The 21,768-nt window shown below is 39.1% G+C and overlaps 1 protein-coding gene across 1 annotated transcript in view; it reads left to right on the top strand.

Moving 5' to 3' along the window:
* MARK1 (microtubule affinity regulating kinase 1) overlaps positions 1-21,768 on the top strand; it is a gene marked incomplete at its 5' end in the record, with an annotated part of 43,099 nt that overhangs the window by 7,454 nt on the left and 13,877 nt on the right. The window contains 6 exons of the mRNA XM_007464321.1: positions 10,650-10,749; positions 11,781-11,893; positions 14,458-14,611; positions 14,918-15,111; positions 19,500-19,600; positions 20,888-21,052. Of these exons, the coding sequence (XP_007464383.1) occupies positions 10,650-10,749; positions 11,781-11,893; positions 14,458-14,611; positions 14,918-15,111; positions 19,500-19,600; positions 20,888-21,052 (827 nt within the window). The remainder of the gene's footprint in view (positions 1-10,649; positions 10,750-11,780; positions 11,894-14,457; positions 14,612-14,917; positions 15,112-19,499; positions 19,601-20,887; positions 21,053-21,768) is intronic.

Genomic DNA, 21,768 nt, shown 5'->3' with positions numbered 1-21,768 from the left:
CGCTCTTCTAAACTTACTTTCAACCATTATAATGGAAAACTGTGTGAAATAGTAAAAATTGTTGACACTCATACAAGTTCTAAAATTTTATAGGAACATAAGCCTCCCTTGATCCTGCTTTATGACCCATTTTTATCATTGGAGCCAAGTTTACTTGAATATCACTTAACAAAATGTCCAGAGTTGAGGCATCAGCTCAGCTAATGAGAGGAACAAAAAGACCATAAAGAACAAAAATTATCTGGGGGGAGTAGATTTTACAAATCTCTATGGACGATTGATAAGATATGCTTCGTGTCTTAACTATGATTAATTTACAGTGGCCAAATATTTAAGTCTTTCATCCTTTGCATTATAATATGAAGGATTAAAGTATTAGAATTCTCTGACTTGAATGTAAAAGCAAGTTATTATTACGAAAACATTTGCTCATCAGAAGCTCAACTTGGTGTGTTTGAATATAGTCTGGAACTTCCTGTTCCACCTTGTCAAAATTAAGTTTTCCAGACATGGAACCATGAGTCTGCGTTGGAAATATTATCATAATATTGCAGATATCACCATACAAAGGCTGGTCTGCTTCACAATTCCCAGAAATGATTTTCCAGAGAAACCTGACACCATTGGAAAAAAAAAAATAAAGATTTCTTTATACCAAATCTTAAGAAACTCCCCTTGAAGTAACAATGATGTTGAAAATTATATTAGTCTTCACTGTTATTTTCATACCTACTTTATTATCAACTTTACAACCAAAAAATCCATAAAGTATAAAAAGCAGCTATTTTCAAAACACCAGTCTTCAGTGTGTAAACATAAATTTTTATTCAGTAATAATGTTTTCATGTCATGTTGCATTCTTTTTTTTTAACTGAAGCATTTTTAGTGTGTCCTCTTTGCTTTATCATGAGAGTGACCACCTTCCCTATCAATAGCTATGTTGTTCTCCTTGGATTATGTATCAAAGTTTATTTAACTATTCTCTGTTTGTTCCACATGTGAGTTGTTCTCATTGTTTTTGCTAAAAATAATGTGATGTACTTTTTCCCTTTGGGACGTATGCTTAGATAAATTCTCCAGACAGTAATTACTCGGTCAAAGGGTATAAACAGTCTGCTAGGTCCTATGTATCATTGCCAAAAGATTGTGTGTTAACTAAGGCATTTGAAGGTACATATTCTGCACAGCTTGTTTCAGTATTGGATAAAAATAATTTCTAGTATTTGATGCCTTTATGGTAGTAATGCAGTTTGTCATAATTGCTTTAATTTATATTTCTTTCATTAGAGATAATGATCAGTATTTTTAGTGAATAGGTTAAGTGTCCTTCGCCATATGTAAGCTCTCTGTGTCCCTAAACTGCTTGTTTAAAGGAGTCTGGTTAATCAGCTTTATAGACTTGGATCAGCTTTGTACATTTTGATATGAAATATTTCCCTGTTAATTCTCATATGTTAAGAAATGGAACTTGATGTATTTTTTCGGTGTTAGTTGAGTATCATGAGTTATTGATGAAACTCTAGTCTTCACTATGTAATTTGCTAATATTGAAGTTTGATTTAAAGAATCTTTATTTTAAATAATTTCACGTTCTACTTGCTTGACCCATAGTTGCTTCTAGACCTAAACAGTTAATATAATTTCTTCAGGTTGTGTATATGAGTGCTGTCACCTCTTCCTAATTGTACTCATAATGGGGGGGACAGTATCACACATGATTTTCAAAGGATTTGTGTTTTATGTTGTATGCTGGGTTTTTTCCTATTTATTTGAATATTGGTGTGTCTGGATTATTTTTAGAAAGATACTGAAATTTTTTCCTGCTACCCCCTCTTTGTATATTCTTTCATTTTTCCAGTCCTTAAGCAAGATGGACTGTGTTACCTTTCAAAATAATAACAAAATTTGAGCCTAAAGTAAAGTTCCTCATTATTGCCCTTTCTTCCTCATCTTTGGTCCTCCTCAAAAAGTATTTATTTTTACTTTTAACACCTTTTTCAGCCGCTGCTAAGATAATCTTTAAAATCTTGCTTGTGTCTGCCCAGTTCAAGTGACAGTAAAGCAAAAAACAATTAATAATAATAATAACCATTTTTCTAATGAAAATTTCTAAGTACAAATTCAGAAGCATATGGTATACTTTACAAAGGTTGAAACATTTAAGAAAAATTATTTTCATCTGGCCAGCCTAAAGTCCATAATATTTTAGTGTGGACCTATGTGTAGGGTGTATATTTCCATTGGTCATTTGTTTAACTCTTTATAATTCATCTGAATCAATTATTTTGTTAGAACTTCTCAGCAAGTAGTTATTTCTGTTCAGTGGCAGTGGTGGCTATGGTAAACTTGCTTCAAGTTTGGAATCTTGTTGGACCTCTTGTTTCTCATGTTGAGATATCTCAAATGAAATCTGAAATGGACTAGTTTGTTCAACTGGTCTAGTGCAGTGTGTTGGCCAGTGGTTTACACTGTGCCTGAAACCACCAGGGATAGGGCTGAGTGAACTCCGCAGTCACCAGCACCACCATTTCCTGGGGACACTTACTTCTCCCTTGGCTTTGAATGTTAACCCTGCGATTCCCATGGAGGAATTTTGAGTGGGCGTGAGGTTCACACACTGAAGACAGGTACTTGCGCGTGCTCTTCCCTTTCCTCTATCCCTATTTTGTTGCTCTCTGTGCCTTACTCCTCTAAAAGACCTTCAGATTTAGAACCAGTGGAGTTAATTCTGCTACTTTTTTCCCTTAAGCAGATCTTCTTTCTTCCTACTGTTACCTCCCATTCCTTTTACTGAAGGAAATTTTTCCTCAGATTATTTTTATTTTGCTTTGAAACACAACTGTTTTTAAGGAGACGAAGTTTGCTACGTGGACTCGACGACCCCCAGAGATCAGAACAGTTAAGACAGGAAAGCGAAACTGTGTTCTTTCTCTCATCACCGCCCAGCGGCCTTTTCTTTTCACTGTGATTTTCCACCTTCCCTGGAATCAGCCTGGCCTCAAATCTGATTTTGTGTGAAGACTAGCAGAGTCAGTGCTCCTTCTGTGTTCCTCAGATCGTTCCTTTCCCGGTGCTGTTTCTAAAATGTTGCTTTTCTTCATTAATAAAAGGTAGCATTTCTCCATTGCCTATCAGATCAAGTTTAAATTCATCATCTGAGGATACTCACTTTATCTCCTGTTCTTTCATTGCATGTTACCTGTGTTCCAGGTCAAAGGAGAGGATGCCTCACTGTTCCCCCCTCACATCTACCTTCACTTGTTCACCAGTCCAGATATTACCTAAATTTGGAGAGTGAGTTCACCTCCTAACTTCTTGGGATTCCTTCCCTGAAAACTCCAGCCCACACTGCAAGTTAGTCTTTTGTTTGTTTGTTTTTTGCGGTACGCGGGCCTCTCACCGCTGCGGCCTCTCCCGCGCGGAGTACAGGATCCGGACACGCAGGCCCAGCGGCCATGGCTCACGGGCCCAGCTGCTCCGCGGCACGTGGGATCTTCCTAGACCGGGGCACGAACCCGTGTCCCCTGCATTGGCAAGCGGATTCTCAACCACTGCGCCACCAGGGAAGCCCGCAAGTTACTCTTTTTCGTCTTTATTAATACTCACTGCTAATAGCACAATCCTGAACGGTTAATTCTATTGTGTATTCAAATATTTTCAGGTTTTATGAGTAAATCTTATTTCCCCAGATAAAAGACAAATTACCTCAGGGTTTAGTCCACATATATATTTTTTTCCTTGATGTGGACAGATAATAATGGTTGTGAAATGAGCACCAAATACACACCATTTAATTGAGAAGCATCAGAAAATTTGGATTATCTTAATTTTGCTTTTAATATTTTGTCTTCCGCTATCAAATCTGTTATTGCTCTTGTATTTTTTACTTAGAGATACTCTGTTCCTCCCGGCACCTGAGTTAAAATGCTCAGACCCCTCTTGGATTTCATCCTTTCCCTCATTCTCAGAACAAATTTTGTCATCAGGTGCTATAGATTGTGCCTCTACAGATTTTCTCCATCCAGTTCAGTTCTCTATCTCCTGGGCATTTTAGTGACTTCCTAAGCTGTCTTCTTCTTGTTAATCTCTTCTCTACATTTAATTTTACTCAAGGCTTCTGTCCAGGCTTATTTTAAAACACTGCCCTGTTCAAAAGCAACAAACAAGCATTTGTGCTGAGAAAGATAGTACAAGGCACAGTCTTTATCCTCAAGGACTTTAAATATAGTGAAGGAGCTGTGATAAAAGGTAGAATGTGATAACAGTCACAATAGGAAATATACAGAGTTCCATGGGAACACAGAGGAAGGACAAATGAGTAACACAGACAAGAGGTTTTATTCCTTCAGTCTACAAATACGCATTGAGCATTTAAGTGCTGGGTATGTTTAGGTGTTTGATATGCAATACTGAGCAAATCAGATGCAGGTCATTCTTTGTTTGGGTTTATGGTCTAATAGCGGAGATAATTAACAGGTAAACACAAAATATTTACATAATGACAGGTTGCATAATTGTACACAAAGATCAGAGTACCATGAAAGACAGTGATAGAAGGAGCCCAGATTTTGTGTGGACATTTTAAGACAGATAAAAAGGAACTTAGGTGGAAAAAATAGGGGGAAACATTCCAGGCAAAGATCCTTATCTTCTACTCCACTGAGAAAACAGAAACCAGTAGTCTTGAACTCTTCATTTCCTGCCACCATACTCTTAACGGTACTGTCTGAACCCCACCCACCTCCTTAGTTCCCTGTTGCAGTGGAGAGGTGTCTTCTCTTGTCCAAGACTTACCCATTCATTCCGGTGCTGGATTTAGCACGTGTGATGTGCCTTCTCAGTACCTTACTCCTTCAGTAAAGCTTTCTCTTCTGTACCATCCTAACCTCCTCTGCTAACTCCTTTCCCTCAGCCTTTATCCATACCTAAAGAGCTTCTAGTGTTTTTAAAAAGGCATCCTTCAATCTCACAGTCCCCGTCCAGTATTCTTTCTTGCTCCCCCCATTTCTGGCCAGACTTTTTAAAAAGTATCTCCACCGTCAGTCACCAATTTCTCATCTGTCCGTTTGCCTCTGTGCATTGCCTTCTGATTCCCATCTCCACCACTCGGTAAAGCCACCCTCAGTAAACTCACCTGTCTTTGTCGTCAACACAACAGATTACGTTTTTAGTTATCACCTTATTTGACAGGACACAACTGCCTCCTCTTTGAAAAACTCTCGCCTTGCCTTGCATGTCACTCTGTGCAGATTTTTCCTCCCCCCATTTACTTTTGGGATTACTTTTCTTTCCAGCCCTTACATGCTGGTAATGCTGGCATTCTTTAAGGCTCTAGTATTCATTCTCACTCGATTCGCTCTTCTGGAGAATCCCACCACTCTGTCATCATCTGTTGGCTGCTTTCTAAATCTCCATCCCTAGCCCAGATTTCTCCTGGGCTTCAGAATAAACTAAGTGTTGACAGGACATGTCTGTTTGGATATGCCGAAGCACCTCACACTCAGCTTGTCTAAACCTGAGCTCCATCTTTCCCATTGCATTCGATCTCTCTTCCCGAGTTCGGTGTCTCAGTAAATGGTATCAGCCTCTACTCAGTTGTCTGAAGCAGAAGCCTCATTATCGCCTTCATTTTCCCTGAGCTCTTTCATCTCTCCCCTCACTTCCAATCACAGAGCTTTGTTGATTTTTACCAGCCAAATACTGAAAATGTCTTTTTTCCCATTGCCACTGCCTGACCTTAGAGCGGGCTGGTATCTTCTCCCTCCTAGATTCCAGCTAAAGCCTCTTAGTGGATTTCTGAGTCTCCAGTGTTGAATGACTCTCCACACACTGGCCAGAGAGACTTTGCAAAATCACACTCTTCCAAGATATCCTTTATCCAATTGAAAGGAAGCTTCATGATTTGGTCCCTATTAATTTTCCACCCTGGTCTTGCTCCAGCACCCGCCTCATGTAGTCATACTGACATGCCGTCCCCCACATGCCCTGCTCTTGTTTGCCTGGATCACTCGCAGGCTTTTGCCTCTCTTCCAGTTCCTCCTTGCAAGATAACCTCTTACTTAACTCTTCCAGCATCTAACCTCCACTTACTTGGGATTCTACTATTTATAAATCTCATTCCATTGGTTATTATTTTCAAACTCTTGATGTTGTGCTCTTACAGGGACCACCTAGAGGGGTGGGGTAGGGAGGGTGGGATGGAGATGCAAGAAGGAGGGGATATGGGGATATTTGTGTACTATGTATAGCTGATTCACTTTGTTATACAGCAGAAACTAACACAACATTGTAAAGCAATTATACTCCAATAAAGATGTTAAAAAATATATATTGTGCTCTTAAATTTGAGAACATCACTAAGGACTTAACTTCAGCTCATTGAAAAACCAGAAGTATTTATGTCTAGCTTATGTTTGTTAGTTTTCTTGTTTGCCCATTCTCATTCATCGTAATAATAACAAACATTCAGCGATCTCCCCCAAAAATGTAATGTGTTGATAAAAGGACAGTTAGATCCCTTTGTTTGTACTGATGTGTTTGTGTGGAGAGGTGGGGTTTGTTATAGATATGGTTTTTTGGTTTTTTTAAATTTATTTTATTGAAGTATAATGTGTTGTGTTATAGATTTGTTTTAAACATTTTTCAAGACTTCCATTTTTAAGCACTATCTGAGCTGCCACCTCCATATATTTGTGCAGTCCAGCTGCAGAAGTGAGTAAAGTTGTCAAGGACTAGATGGGCTGGATTACAGGGATTGGTTCCAGGAACCTCCGTGGATATTCAAGTCCTGTCTATAAAATGGTGTGTAGTATTTGCATATAACCTGTGCACACTCTCCCATATACTTTAAATCATCTGTAGATTATTATGACACCTAATACAGTGTAAGTGCTATGTAAATTGTTGCTGGTATGTCACAAATTCAAGTTTTGCTTTTTGGGACTTTCTGGAATTTTTTTTTTCTGAATAGTTTCTGTCTATCATTGGTTGAATCTGAGGATGCTAAACCCACAGATACTGAGGGCTGACTGTACTGTGTAGCTGTCCTAAGTGGTTCATCATATTCTCTGAGGATTTTTATGCACTCACCATGCAACCTAGGAAATTCTGCCAGCAACAGAATTTTCCTTCTGCAGATGCTGCTGCCTGATTACTGTCTAGGCTTCTGCCAGACATACTATTTGGGAGGAGGCAGATGAGGAACAGGAAGGACTTTGATATTTTGGAAAATCATGTGGCAGGAATTTACAGCTCTGCTTTGCAAATCTTTTTTTTCTCCTGATGTGCACCCTCCCTGACACGTTTACTTTATTTATTTTTTATTATTATTATTTTGCGGTACACGGGCCTCTCACTGTTGTGGCCTCTCCCGTTGCGGAGCACAGGCTCCGGACGCGCAGGCCCAGCGGCCATGGCTCACAGGCCCAGCCGCTCCGCGGCATGTGGGATCTTCCCGGACCGGGGCACGAACCCATGTCCCCTGCATCGGGAGGCGGACTCTCAACCACTGTGCCGCCAGGGAAGCCCCACTTTTACTTTATTGATGAATGATCACTAAAGATTTGGTTATAGCATTGTTATTTTTTAAATTTGTAGTGAGTCTACTTTTATTTAAATTAGTTGGATAATGTACCTAAATTACCATTGCTCAAAGCGGTTATAAGAAGTAAGTATGGGCCTTCCCTGGTGGCGCAGCGGTTGAGAGTCCGCCTGCTGGTGCAGGGGAGGTGGGTTCGTGCCCCGGTCCGGGAAGATCCCACATGCCGCGGAGCGGCTGGGCCCGTGAGCCATGGCCGCTGGGCCTGCGCGTCCGGAGCCCTGTGCTCTGCAGCGGGAGAGGCCCGTGTACCGCAAAAAAAAAAAAAAAGTATGTCTTGCATCGTATTCCGTTGTGTATGTGTGTGTGTGTACCACACTTTCTTTATCCATTCGTCTGCCAATGGACACTTAGCTTGCTTCCATGTTTTGGCTATTGTAAATAATGCTGCAGTGAGCATGGAGGTACAGGTTGTCTCTTCAAGATAGTGATTTCATTTTCTTCGGCTAAATAGAAGTGGAAACAAGAAGGAAATACTGCCATTTGCTACAACATGGATGAACCTTGAGGGCATTATGCTAAGTGAAATGAGTCACACAAAGACAAATACTATATGATCTCACTTAAATGTGGAATCTAAAAAAAAAAGGAAAAAACGAACTTACGGAAACAGAACAAATTGGTAATTGCCAGAGGCAGGGGATGGAAGGAATGAAGGAAGATGGCCAAAAAGTACAAACTTCCAGTTATAAGATAAATACGTTCTGGGGATGTAATGTACAGCATGATGACTAGTTAGCAATACTGTATCTTATATATTTGAAAATTGTTAAGAGAGTCGATTTTAAGTTCTAATCACTAGAAAAAACATAACTGTGTGAGGTGATGGATGTTAACTTATTGTGGTAGTCATTTTGTAATATATACATATATCAAATCATGTACACCTTAAACTAATACAAGTTATATGTCAGTTATATCTCAATATAATTAACTTGTCAAGTATATCTCAGTATAACAACTACGAAGAAAGTGGTAATCTTTTAAGTGTTATATGTCTACATATCATACTTTAAGCATGTATGAACTATCTACAAAGTTTAATGAAAATGTATCAGTGTCATGTGACCAAGACCCTTAGGAAAATCTTCCCATCTGGCACAGCAGTATTCTTGTAGACCCCAGTTATCAGAGATCTGGTCTGGAGCACCTGTCTTTTGCTTAGTGACTTTGGGTAAATATTATTAATTGAAGGGTATGTACCTGAGGAGTCAAGGTTAGCCTCAAAAATCTGTGTATGGAAAATTATTTTTCTAATTGGTTGAATATTGGCAAATAAAGTTTAGAGATAGAGAATATACTTTGCAGGATCTAGAAAAAGACTATTAATGTATCAGCACCTAGAATGTTCTTGAATGAAAACCTAGAATCCTATAGTAATAAAAAGTTGAAAATTTTTCTAAATTAATACAGAATTGATCCCCATTAGTTTGTCTTTGTTTGTAGGTGATAAAAAACACACGTAAATGTATCCTCCTTCAAGTTTGAAGTGTACATTACACACAGTCATGTTTACTGTGTGCACAGCATCACACAGCAGGTCTCTAGAACTTTCTCATCCCACAGGACTGGAACTCTGTACCATTGAACAACAGCTCCCTCTTGCCCCCTCCTCCTAGCCCCTGGCAAACACCATTCTACCTCCTATTGCTATGAGTTTGATTGTTTTAGATACTTTATATAAGTAGAGTCATGCAGTATTTGTCTTTTTGTGATTGGCTTATTTCCCTCAACAGTGTCCTCTAGGTTCATCTATGTTATAGCATATGACAGAACTCCCTTCTTTTCTAAGGCTGAGTAATGTTCCGTTGTTCCATTGTATGTATATACCACATTTTCTTCATCCATCCATTCATCCATCAGACATTTAGATTGTTTCTGCATCTTGGCTATTTTGAATAACACTGCAGTGAACATGGGTATGAAATATCTCCTCAGGATCCTGTTTCCCGTTCTTTTGGATAGGTACCCAGAAGTGGGGTTGCTGAATCATATAATAGTTCCATTTTTAGCTTATTGAGGAACCTCCGTACTGTTTACCACAGCAGCAACGCCATTTTACAGTCACATCAACAGCGCACAAGGGTTCCAGTTTCTTCGCATTCTCACCAACACTTGTTACTTTCGTTTTTTTCAACACTGGCCATCCTGACAGATATGAAGTGATATCTCATCGTGGTTTTGATTTTCCTGATGATTAGTGATGTTGAGCATCTTATATGCTTGTTGGCTATTTGTAATATTCTTTGGAGAAATATCTATTCAAGTTCTTTGCCCATTTTTTTAATTGGGCAGTTTTTTGTTGTTACTGAGTTGTAGTAGTTCTTTATAGATTCTGGATATTAACCCCTTATCTGATATATGGTTTGCCAGTAGTTTCCTCATTCCCTAGGCTGCGCCTTCTGGGTTGCCTTTTAACAGCCTGGGATTGACTGTTGTTTCACAGTCTCAGCTTAAATTGGACTCTGGTAATGCACACCAACGTCTGTTTTCACCCTGATTCTTAGTAATTCCTAATTCCAGGCTTAAATCTTGATTGTTCTCTCTTCCCATATTCTCTGAACTGTATTGTCATTACTGACTCTGATTTCCATTTCCCATGATCTCTTCTTTCCTAATGTTTCAGTAAGTGATGATTTTAAAATTACAGGTATATATTTGGTAGAAGACCCGGAAAAAAAAAAATCTCTTCATTAATCTCAAATGTAAAAATGAAGCAGAGGTTAAAATCAGTGGGCTTTTATGTTAAAATTTTCAAATGTGAAAATATTCCTTTTAGAGGAGCATAGACAGCAGGCAGTATATTTTGAATCAGTTCATTTGGTGAGTGCGTGGGGTGATGGTTAGAGTTGTCATAAGATATATAAGTTATGTCCCAAAATCTTACACCTCCTGTTGACCTGCTAATCAAGCTAGAAACAGTAACTTTAGTTTGAAAGCATCACGATTCTTGTTGACTGAACCAATAAGTTTCACAGTTACTAAAAAAAGAGCTAGTATAAGTGGTTGAATGTCCTGATTGGCCAAACCTAATGTAGAGTTTATTTTCTAGCAAATAATGAAAGATCGATGGATGAATGTTGGTCATGAAGAAGAAGAACTAAAGCCATATGCTGAGCCTGAGCCAGATTTCAGTGACACAAAAAGAATAGGTAAGTATTTAAGTATTGTGAGAGGGGTGGTCCCTAGGCTAAAAGTGAGAGTCCTTTAGTCTTCCAAAGTCATGTTTCAAACGTAAATGGGAAGCAATTTTTATTTGAAAAATACTTGCTTTATCATCTTTTCCTTCTCCAGATATACACTAAACACTGCAAAATTCAAGTTCCTTATTTTGTTCTCATATATTATAATCTAAACCAGTTGTTGGCAACGGTGATATAAAAATTAAGATAATGTAGATAAACCTCATTCTTTTCTTTCAGCAATTCCTAACAGGAGGAATGACTGATTTAAGAATCAGCACTGATCAGGCTGATAAATATCAGCAAAACACAGCATGTATTTTAACCAAAAACGTAGAGGCCCTGAATTAGAGGGAGGAACACTTTGGCTTCCCCTTTGTTTCCCACTATCTCAGCAGGATCCATCCTCCCACACCCAGTCAAGTGCGCTACTCCCAACCGGTTCCCTCTCTTCATTCCCAGAGCCATCAACAACTCACAGTTGAGTCATCTCCTCTCTGGCTTGAAGGCAGAATGGCTGAGGAGGGGCATTGTAGGGTGTTAGGAATCTGATCAGAAAGAACTGTGGGATTCAAGCCTTCCAAAGAGTAAAGCAGAAATTGTTCAGAGATGAGAGAAACCACTCCATGAGTGGCTGAGGGTGTGTCGAGAGAGAGAGAAGGTGTTCTGTGTGTGTCACAGAGAGACAGATGCTACGTGGAGCTGGTTAAAGGAACTCAACTCAAGGATGTGCTGGGCAATGAGAAATGGAGTAGCCTGTGAATATATTAACCCACAGCGTAGATAATCTCTGCATGAAAAATTGGGGATGTACAGTATCTGTAACTACACAGTGTCTGTATATTAGTAATCCAGAAGTTTTATAATTAAAGTTACACTTTAAATGTTCAGAATTTAGTTTTCATATCCGATGTGGGCAAACTTGCCCATTTTTGTTGGTTTCTTTACTAAAATAAACCCATTTTCAGAAAGTTTGAATTTTGTTGTTTTTTTATTTCTAGACATCATGGTCACCATGGGTTTTGCCCGAGATGAGATAAATGATGCCTTAATAAATCAGAAATACGATGAAGTCATGGCTACTTATATTCTTCTAGGTAGAAAACCACCTGAAGTAAGTTTTTCACCTTTTCAGATTAATGTGAATTATTTCCTGAGCTAAGTCACAGCTAAGTATAGATATAATGTTGGCAAATATATTTTAGGTTGTATCAAAAATAATACAAAGACCCTAACATTCTTATTTACCAGAATTCAAAATTCAAATTGCTGAGTTGTGAACTAACCTTATTTCTGAATACTGAGAGATTCTGTTTTGAAAGAGCAGGCATAGTGCCTTGCTTAGCTCTGAGAGGCCCTGTTCACAGTCATGTCTTTGGGACTCGCTCTGGCAGCCCAAGTGCAACAGCCCTGCCAGAGGTAACACGGTTATTTTGGGTGGGCCGAAAAGACAGCAACTGAAACAAAAGGAGGTGACAGCACTGAAAACAAAATGTATAGGTGGGAACCCAGGAAAAGGTTGTTTGGTGATATATTTTGCCTTGTAGAGTGTCAAGTGTTTTGATAACGTGCAGTTGGAAATTCTCAAGGCCAGTCGAGGTCTATAATAGGGAGAGAGAGCAAGGAAGTCACTCTCTGCCAATTGTGATTGAACCTTTGATGATCCTTTGGGACAGCAAAATATAAAGGTATAAATCGAGAGGCAAGAACAGCCCAGAGCTTTGACAGTTGGTTGAAAATTAGACATCTGTGGGAGGCATTTTGTAGAATAGGATGAAATTATTTATAGTTAGATAGTAACTATTAGTGAATCAGTACATTCAGCTGACATTTATTGAACCTACTCTGTACCAGAAACTATGCTAAGTACTGGAATAGAAAGATTGGAAGGTCTCTGCTCTCAAGGAGCCGTCAGTCTAGAGGGGAGAGAATCGGTCCACAGTGTGGTACAGTGTGGAACGTGCTCTGATTAGGGGGCTGTACAGGATACTCAGGGACATAAGGGGACAGGCACCCACAACAGGCCAAGACATGTAAGAGGTTGAATTAACAGTATTTGATAACCTGTTGGAAATGAAGGATAAGAGACTCTCAGATTTCTAGCATAGGTGACTGGTTTTGTAAGATGTATTTGCCAAGATAGGAAAAGACTGAACCTTAGTGGGAAGATGGGAGGTTTGTTCAGTTCCAGGTGGTTGAATTTGAGATTCCTGTTGGTTGGAGCTGTTCAGTAGACATTTGGATATAAAGATCTGGATCTGAAGGGAATGAGTTGAATAGCATGAATAGATTTGGGATTCATCATCAGAGGGCCACACAGTAATGTGCCAGGAACTGTTTTAAGGACTTTACATGTATTAATTCATCTAATCCTCTCAGTGACCCTACCAGGTAGGTACTACTATAGCGAGGAGAGGGGTCTTCAGTAGAGATGCTAATAGCTAGGGGAGTGGCGTCAAAGAAGCCAAGCCAAGAGAATGTTAAGAAGTGGGAAATAGTACAAATGGTTATCTCTAAAGTCTGTGAACTGTCTCTACCTAGATTTTAGATTTCACTCCTGAGATCTTTAATTTTCCTATTAATTTAAGTATAAAGGAAACACTAATTTTATAAGCATACAACCCAGACCATGCATGAATTAAAATGAATATAAATGAATGAAGCTACTGTAAGTAGTAAGAGCCTGAACTTTGGAACCAGGGTCACTGGGTTTGCATTCCCACCCCTCCCCCACCCCAGCACAGCCACTAACTAGCTGTGTGACTTAGGCAATTTACTTAATTTCTCTGTGCCTCAGTTTCCTGATCTATAAAATGAGGATGACAATAGTACCTATCTCTTAGGGTCACTGAGAGGGTTTAAAGGAATTAATACTTCTCAAGTCCTCAGAACAGCTCCTGGCACACTACTATGTGCTCTGTGTTAGCTGTTATCTATTAAAATTTTCATCATCAGTGTTTCTCTGCTCTTTATCATTAGCAACTTTACATATGAATTTAGATTTCCCATTAGAATGCCAGTGATTCAGTCAGAAGTTTGCTGGCAACAAAATACTTCTTTGTTACAGAGAGAGGGAAAGGGTATCAATCCCCAGTACACCATGCTTAGCTCTAAGCAGATGCAATTTCTTGATCAGAGCCAGTAAGCCAAATTTTGTTCTGTAAATGTGGCGGAGAAAGCAAAACAAAACAAAAAATGTGTGTGTGTATGAAGTTGAAATTCTAGATTTCATCCTAAGTTTGAATCTCAACTATACCTGAATTCGAATCCCAAAGATGTCTCTTGAATCTCTTAACATCAGTTTTTCCATCTAAAACGTGCAGGTTAATAGATCATAGGTTCCTTGTAATGATTAAACAAAGTAACATATATAAAAAGTTCAGCATGGCGGCTAGTATATAATAACCATTCAATAATTGGTAGCTATTATTTGGACCCAGAAGGACCCAAAGCCATTTGTACAAGATAACAGAAGATGACATGTACTTGTGGAACGATGTTGTGTCCAGTTCTCTCCCTTCCTGTTTGCCAACTTGCAGTTCTGTATCCAAACTTTTTAATTTTTTTAGTTCTGATGACTCCATGTACGACTTGGAATAAATTAGAAAAATCAAGCGTGCATATTGTTTCTATGAACTTTTTTTAATTTTAAAGTGCTGGTGGTCTTTCTTCTTATAGTTTGAAGGTGGTGAATCATTATCCAGTGGAAACTTGTGTCAGAGGTCACGGCCCAACAGTGACTTAAACAACAGCACTCTGCAGTCCCCTGCTCACCTGAAGGTCCAGCGGAGCATCTCAGCAAATCAGAAGCAACGACGCTTTAGTGATCATGGTGGGGGAAAGTCAGATATGTGGAAAGACAGACTGAGTCTGCCCAGACTTGCATTTTTTGTTAAGCATTATACAGTTCACATGTTTATGTTCTTGTATCATTCCCAGTTATCACAGCTTTATATTATTGAATGATAAATATAATCCTGTTTTCAGGGGCTGACCTAATTTTTGTAATCAAACAGTTTAATCTTCGTTCAGAGTGTAAAGTATGCAAATAAAGGTATTTTTAATACAGAGTTTTTGTTCGTTAGAAGAAAATATGTCAGTTGCTTTTCAGCTAATTATGCTTTTTAAAAAATTACAGCTGGTCCATCCATTCCCCCTGCTGTATCATACACCAAAAGGCCTCAGGCTAACAGCGTGGAAAGTGAACAGAAAGAGGAATGGGACAAAGACGTGGCTCGTAAACTTGGCAGCACAACAGTTGGTTCAAAAAGTGAGATGACTACAAGCCCTCTTGTAGGGCCAGAAAGGAAAAAGTCTTCAACTATTCCAAGTGTGAGTAAATATTCTGGCAAATGGGAATATGCTGTCGTTATTTGTTGTCAGAATTTTTTTGTTTAAAGATTTTTTTAAATTTTATCTTTTCAAGTGTAAAAATATTAAAGTGAATCATACACCTAAAGAACGTGCAAAGGGGGCCAAGCTTCTAATAAATGCAATTTAAGAACAAAAACTGTGAATTCTTAAAATAACATTTAACCGTACCATAAAACAGTACATTAAACTTTCCTGCCTCAGTTTTCATGTTTGTAATATTTACTTGATAGTATATTGGTGCATTTAATTTTATGTTTACAAATAAACTGTTCAATGAAGGTAGACTACAACAATAATTATAGAGTTAGCTCCCATTATCCACTTAAAACAGCAAACTATAGAAGTTATATAATGGGAGCTGGAAGATCGATTGAGACGTCCCCCTATAAGACAGCAGCAAAGAATAAAGAGAAAATATAAAAGAAAACTAAGATATACAAAGGATAGAAGTAGAATTAGTGACATTTAGGAAATAGGAGTATAGAAAGGGAGAAAATGAAAGGGAGAAAATATTTGAAGAAGAAATAATAATTTAAAAAGATGGAAAACTTCATATTAAAAGGTCTCAAAAGGGCAAACAGAAGCAAGAAGGAAAACCTACTCCTGGGCTCATTAAAGTGGGATATATAGATACCAAAAGCAAAGAGGAAAAACTTCAAAGGTCCCAGAATGAGACAGCAGGTGACCTTAAAAGGAGCAAGATGCAGACTGACATCTGATTTCTCAACAGTAAGATGGTTGCAGGAAGATAAGTGGATAAAAAAAATATATTTTTTTAAAGTATTAAAAGAAAAGCACATTGAACACAGAATTTTATACCCAACCAAACTGTCATTTAAACATAAAGGTACAATAAGCATATTCTTATGAATAAAGTACCTCAACTCTAGTGATACAGTGAGCCATTTGAAAACACTGTACTGTTTGAGGAAGTACTCTTACAGTAAGAGAAAGGTATGTAGAGTTTTGCTGTAAAATATATGGGAATTGAAAGCAATCAACTAACTTATTAAAGTATGTATGTGGTAACATACACAAAAAAGAAAAAAAATAATGAAAATTCAGAACCAAAATTCTGAATAATATCCAGGAAGTGAGGATAGGGATAGAAATTAAAGGAAAAAGCATATGCCTTGGAAGGGAAGATAGGGGTGAGGGTCAGAAATCATTACAGTTGGCTCTCACTGTCCATCCGTGTTTGGTTGAACCCGAAGACACGGGACCTGTGGATACGGAGGGCCAACTATACTCAGCCACTTTATACTAGGGACTTGAGCCTCCATAGATCTTGGAATACGCATGGGATCCTGGAGCCAATCCCAGGCGGATACTGAGGGACAACTGTAGTGATAAGCAAAAATAAATTCAGGGGGCTTCCCTGGTGGCGCAGTGGTTGAGAGTCCGCCTGCTGATGCAGGGCACACAGGTTCGTTCCCCGGTCTGGGAAGATCCCACGTGCCGCGGAGCGGCTGGGCCCGTGAGCCATGGCCGCTGAGCCTGAGCGTCCGGAACCTGTGCTCCGTAACAGGAGAGGCCACAACAGTGAGAGGCCCGCATACCGCAAAAATAAATAAATAAATAAATAAATTCAGGAACTTAAGGGCAAGAAATATAAGGACAAAAAGAAAATGTATAACTTTTAAACCAACAGAAGAAAAGGAATTGATTTAGCTTATGGAAAGGAGGAAAGGAGAGAGAAAACATAAAGACGCTTTAAATAGAAACATGAAATAAGGTACCAGAAAGCCCAGCATAACCTTAATTGTAAATGGGTTAAACTCCCCAATACCCATTGTCTTACACAGTTAATGGAAACCATATTTTTTAAAAAAATATGTGATTTGATCATCACCTACTGGTCTATGAAACAGATGTATATAACCACTTTAAGGATGAATGGATACAGCCCCTTACATTCCAGCTGGTCTCTTTGGAAATTATTTAACTATAATAGATTTAATACATTTTTTATAAGTAGTTTTTTAGACAAGTCATCATTTCCTCTTATCTAAACATCAACTAGAGGACGGTTTCCAGAGTGTCATCACCCCATATAACAGAAAGAAAGAATTCCATCCCCTATTTCCTGCTACTCTGCTAGATTACCTGTCATTCAACTCAACTTGGTCATATTTTCCCATGAATATTCTCAGCTGTTTCCACCCCTGCCTTTATTGCAGTGCTCTTGCTTAAAGTTCCCCCTGCACATTATGAAAATCCCATTTCTATAGATCATTTCGAGTCCTGCCTCCTGGATGGAGCCTCCTAGGACTGAACACTCCAAAGTGATCTTGTTGGCCTTTCTGATTGCTGGACCATGTTATTTATTTATTTATTTATTTATTTTTTTTGACAGTTTGCTTTATTTATTTATTTATGGCTGTGTTAGGTCTTCGTTTCTGTGCGAGGGCTTTCTCTAGTTGTGGCAAGCGGGGGCCACTCTTCATCGCGGTGCGCGGGCCTCTCACTCTCGCGGCCTCTCTTGTTGCGGAGCACAGGCTCCAGACGCGCAGGCTCAGTAGTTGTGGCTTACGGGCCCAGTTGCCCCGTGGCATGTGGGATCTTCCCAGACCAGGGCTCGAACCCGTGTTCCCTGCACTAGCAGGCAGATTCTCAACCACTGTGCCACCAGGGAAGCCCCTGGACCATGTTATTTAGCTCGTAGCTGTATGCTGCCTTGCATTGTTCAGTTGTTTCCCCATATTTATGTTCTCCTGTTACACACTGACACAGTAGCTTCCTCAGAGTCATTAGTGATCATGCACATAGTGGGTATTCAAAGCATATTTAAATTTTAAAAAGGCATAATAAAAACTAAGGCATTGGTTTAAATTTAAACTAACTATGCCACACTTACTTATCTTTTTTTTTTTTTAAACATAAGCCAAAAGATCCTGATAGAGAAATTCTTCTCTTAGCCACTTAGTATTAGCATCACTGCCATCAAAGGGACAAGGCCAGGGAGGCAGCTTGTGAGGATCAGAAACCTGGAAGGCACAGCTTTGAAGGAGAAACTGTTCACCCATCACACTTTGAGAAGGAAAGTAGTGTTACTGAAGACAGCCAGAAACGTTTTAGAGGTCTCTAAAGGATGTATGGTAGCATGATCTGACAAGGAATTTGTTCAAAGTTAGGTTACTCATGTGACAGTTCAGCCAAAACAGTGAAATTATCAAAAGTGAATATTCTTATATTGCTACATTTGGTGCCCATGGGATAGTTTTACAGACTTCTAATAATATCTTGGTGGTTTTATACTTTTCCAGGATTTTTCCCTATTTTCTGTTATTTATTTCCAGGATTTTTCCTCTAAATTTTTTTTAAATAAATTCATTCATTCATTCATTTTTGGCTGCACTGGGTCTTTGTTGCTGCGTGCGGGCTTTCTCTAGTTGCAGCAAGCGGGGGCTACTCTTCGTTGTGGTGTGCGGGCTCCTCTTTGCGGTGGCTTCTCTAGTTGCGGAGCACAGGCTCTAGGCGCGTGGGCTTCAGTAGTTGTGGCACACAGGCTCAGTAGTTGTGGCTCGCGGGCTCTAGAGCGCAGGTTCAGTAGTTGTGGCGCACGGGCTTAGTTGCTCCATGGCACGTGGGATCTTCCCGGACCAGGGCTCGAACCCGTGTCCCCTGCATTGGCAGGTGGATTCTGAACCACTGCACCGACAGGGAAGTCCTCTCCTCTAAATTTTTAATCTCTAGTTAAACCTCCTCAGTAGTCTATAGGAGCAAAGTAGGAAATAATTAAACGTTCAAAAATTAGAGATTTATTAGTTTAAAAAACACACTGTATATCTGTGTAGCTGAAAAGAGGAAGTATTCCCAGGGTGGCACTGCACACAGTGTTGGTGTCCTCATCTGGGCCTGCCTGTGACCCTGGAGCTTTGGTCTCTTAACATCACCAGTGGCTGTGGGGTTTTCCCGAGCAGGTGCAGAAAGTTCACCCACAGGCTTCCAGGTGGCCTTCCATCTTCAGGGCCCCAGGTTTCCTGTTTGTGATGATAGTGTGGGGTGGCTCCCAAGCATAGTCCCCTCAGGCTGCCTGTGCCACTGTCCTGGCCTTCTCCCTATCACCAGCTTACAAAGGCATGAATAAAACCCAGCTTTTTCCAAACAACTGTTCACCATTGCTGTAGGACAGTAAACTAAGAAAACTGTGCGATGCTTGCTATTCTTTGCCTTTTATTCCTACAAGGGAGAGGGGTGGGAGATAGAATTTGTTAATATAAGATTCTGATAAATTAAAATTCTACCACAGATTTTTTTCAGTTATTTGCAGCTTAAATTCACTTCTGATTTTCCACAAATACAGTTAGAATATTTTAATGTGTTTTTTTTTTTCCTTCTTAAAGAACAATGTGTATCCTGGAGGTAGCATGGCAAGAAGGAATACATACGTCTGTGAAAGAACCACAGATCGATACACAGCATTGCAGAATGGAAAAGACAGCAGGTAACTGTCACAGTGACAGGCAGGGGGCTACCTTTGTCATTGCTTTGCATTAGTGCTCTGGGTAAAACTCCTGTAAGCTGAATGGGTCAAGAGGAAAGGAAACACAAAACAGCTAGTTAGATTGCAACCAACCATTCTTACTAAGGCACCTACCTCCTCACCTGTACCAGAATGGAGCAATGGAAAAATGTTTAGGGAAAACAGGAGATAAATGTCTTAACCTGTGATTTTTCTGAATAAAATATGATAGTAAATAATTCCCTATAGCAAAACCTATCGTAGCATCCTAATCTGATCTTCATTATTTGAATCTTACTCTTTTATACCCTTGCTGCTTCCTTCTTACCTTCTTCCTTCCCACCCACCCCCCATCAAGTCGTCATTATATCCAAATAGTGAAGGCTTTGTTTGCCTTCCTCTAAAGAAATGTGGCCATCTCAACTGATCATTGAGAAGCATACAGTTCTCGAAGTGTTTTATTTTAAATAGTGATAAATCATATTTTATTATTTAAAAAATCTAAGTTCTTTTCATCGTGAGTTAAGGACTGCTCATCAGTATATTACAAAAGGACAGGGGGAGTCTTTTCTAATAAAATTCCATCTAGTTCCATCCCTAGTCATTTCAGCAAACTTGACAGACCATTCTTACACTTGTTCCCTCTCAGTTAATAGGCACTTAAAGTAAATGTTATTATAAGGCATAGAAAGGTAAATGAATCCTCCTTGGACCTAAGATCCTTTAGGCTAGAAAGGTTGTTGGGAATTGATTTCTAACTTACTCTTTTTCCTGTACTAAATCCTAATCTGCAGCTCCTTTAGTCTGCAACAGTTTAACCTGTTGATTAAAGATATGAACTAAAAGTGTTTTGATGATGTTTCCAGAGATAGGATTTTTGCTACAATTATGAATTCTTATTGAATAGCAGACAGTGAACCACAGCAACACGTCACACGCAACTGTGATTGCTGGAAGGTGAAAACTGTCTCTAATCATCATCATTTTATCCATAAAAATAATGTCATACTTTTCAGATTCACATATATAGAACAAGAGTGTGTGAGATCTTTTCCATGGAAGGTGGTGGTAAATTCACCCTGTACACTTTTGACAAGAATATTGTTGTTAGTCAGTAATAATACCACTAATGTTGATTTCTAAGTGTTTCAGTCATGAAAGGTATTAGTCAATTTAGACTTTTAAAAATCTAATTCTTAAACTTTAGTAAACTGCAGTTTTTCTTCTTTTTTACATTCCACGGTCTTCTCGACTGTCTTATGTTGAAAGCCTCACGGAGATGTCCGCGAGCAGCATATCTTCTGCAAGCTCTGCCATGGCTTCCGCTGTCCCCTCAGCACGACCCCGCCACCAGAAGTCCATGTCCGCTTCTGGTCATCCTATTAAAGTTACACTGCCGACCATTAAAGACAGCTCTGAAGCTTACAGACCCGGGTAACATGCTGGTTGCATCTCGTTTTGTTTGTCGTTAAAAAGAGTTTTAAAAAACGTTGCACCATACAAAAATACAAGATAGCCGTCACATTACGAGCTTTTTGAAGATTCACTGTTTGTGGCAGAGGTAAAGTTGAATTGTAACATAAACTTACTGCATCCCCTAGCAGTTATCAGAAATGTTGCTTACAATTTAAATCATTTTCTGGAGGAATTTTCTTCAAGGATTTTGTTTTAAATCCCTCCATAAAGTAAAGGGTTGTTGCCAAATTTATCATTCAGTTAAACTGAGTTTTTATGGTTTAAAAACAAACAAACAAAAACCCACGAGACTAGGGGTTGAGACCTGGTTAATCTTCTCGGCTCTGGCCAGTCACTTGTTCTTAAGAAGAACTTTTAGTTTTCCTGTCAGTGATGGAACAGATGATCACGAAGAGCCCTTTCACTTATAAAGTTAAATGACTATTTTTCTGGTATTTCTGCATGTTGAGATTTCTCAAATTCAGGAAAATGTTTGATAGTTAGATTTGTTAATCACGTTGGTGGTGTCCTGTAGCATTTGCTATCACTGAGGCCGAAATTATAAATAGGAAATGAGCCTTCAATTCAAAGGCTTTTTGATAAACAGTAAAGTCTGTGTTCTACATTGCTGAATGGTTTAAGAGAATAGTTTAAAAAAAAAAAAAAATTGCATGCAGGGCCCCTTGTCTGGCATT

This window comes from Lipotes vexillifer, unplaced genomic scaffold, assembly GCF_000442215.2.
Source record: "Lipotes vexillifer unplaced genomic scaffold, Lipotes_vexillifer_v1.1 scaffold33, whole genome shotgun sequence".
NCBI lineage: Eukaryota > Metazoa > Chordata > Mammalia > Artiodactyla > Lipotidae > Lipotes > Lipotes vexillifer.
This window is presented reverse-complemented; position numbering and strand designations above follow the sequence as displayed.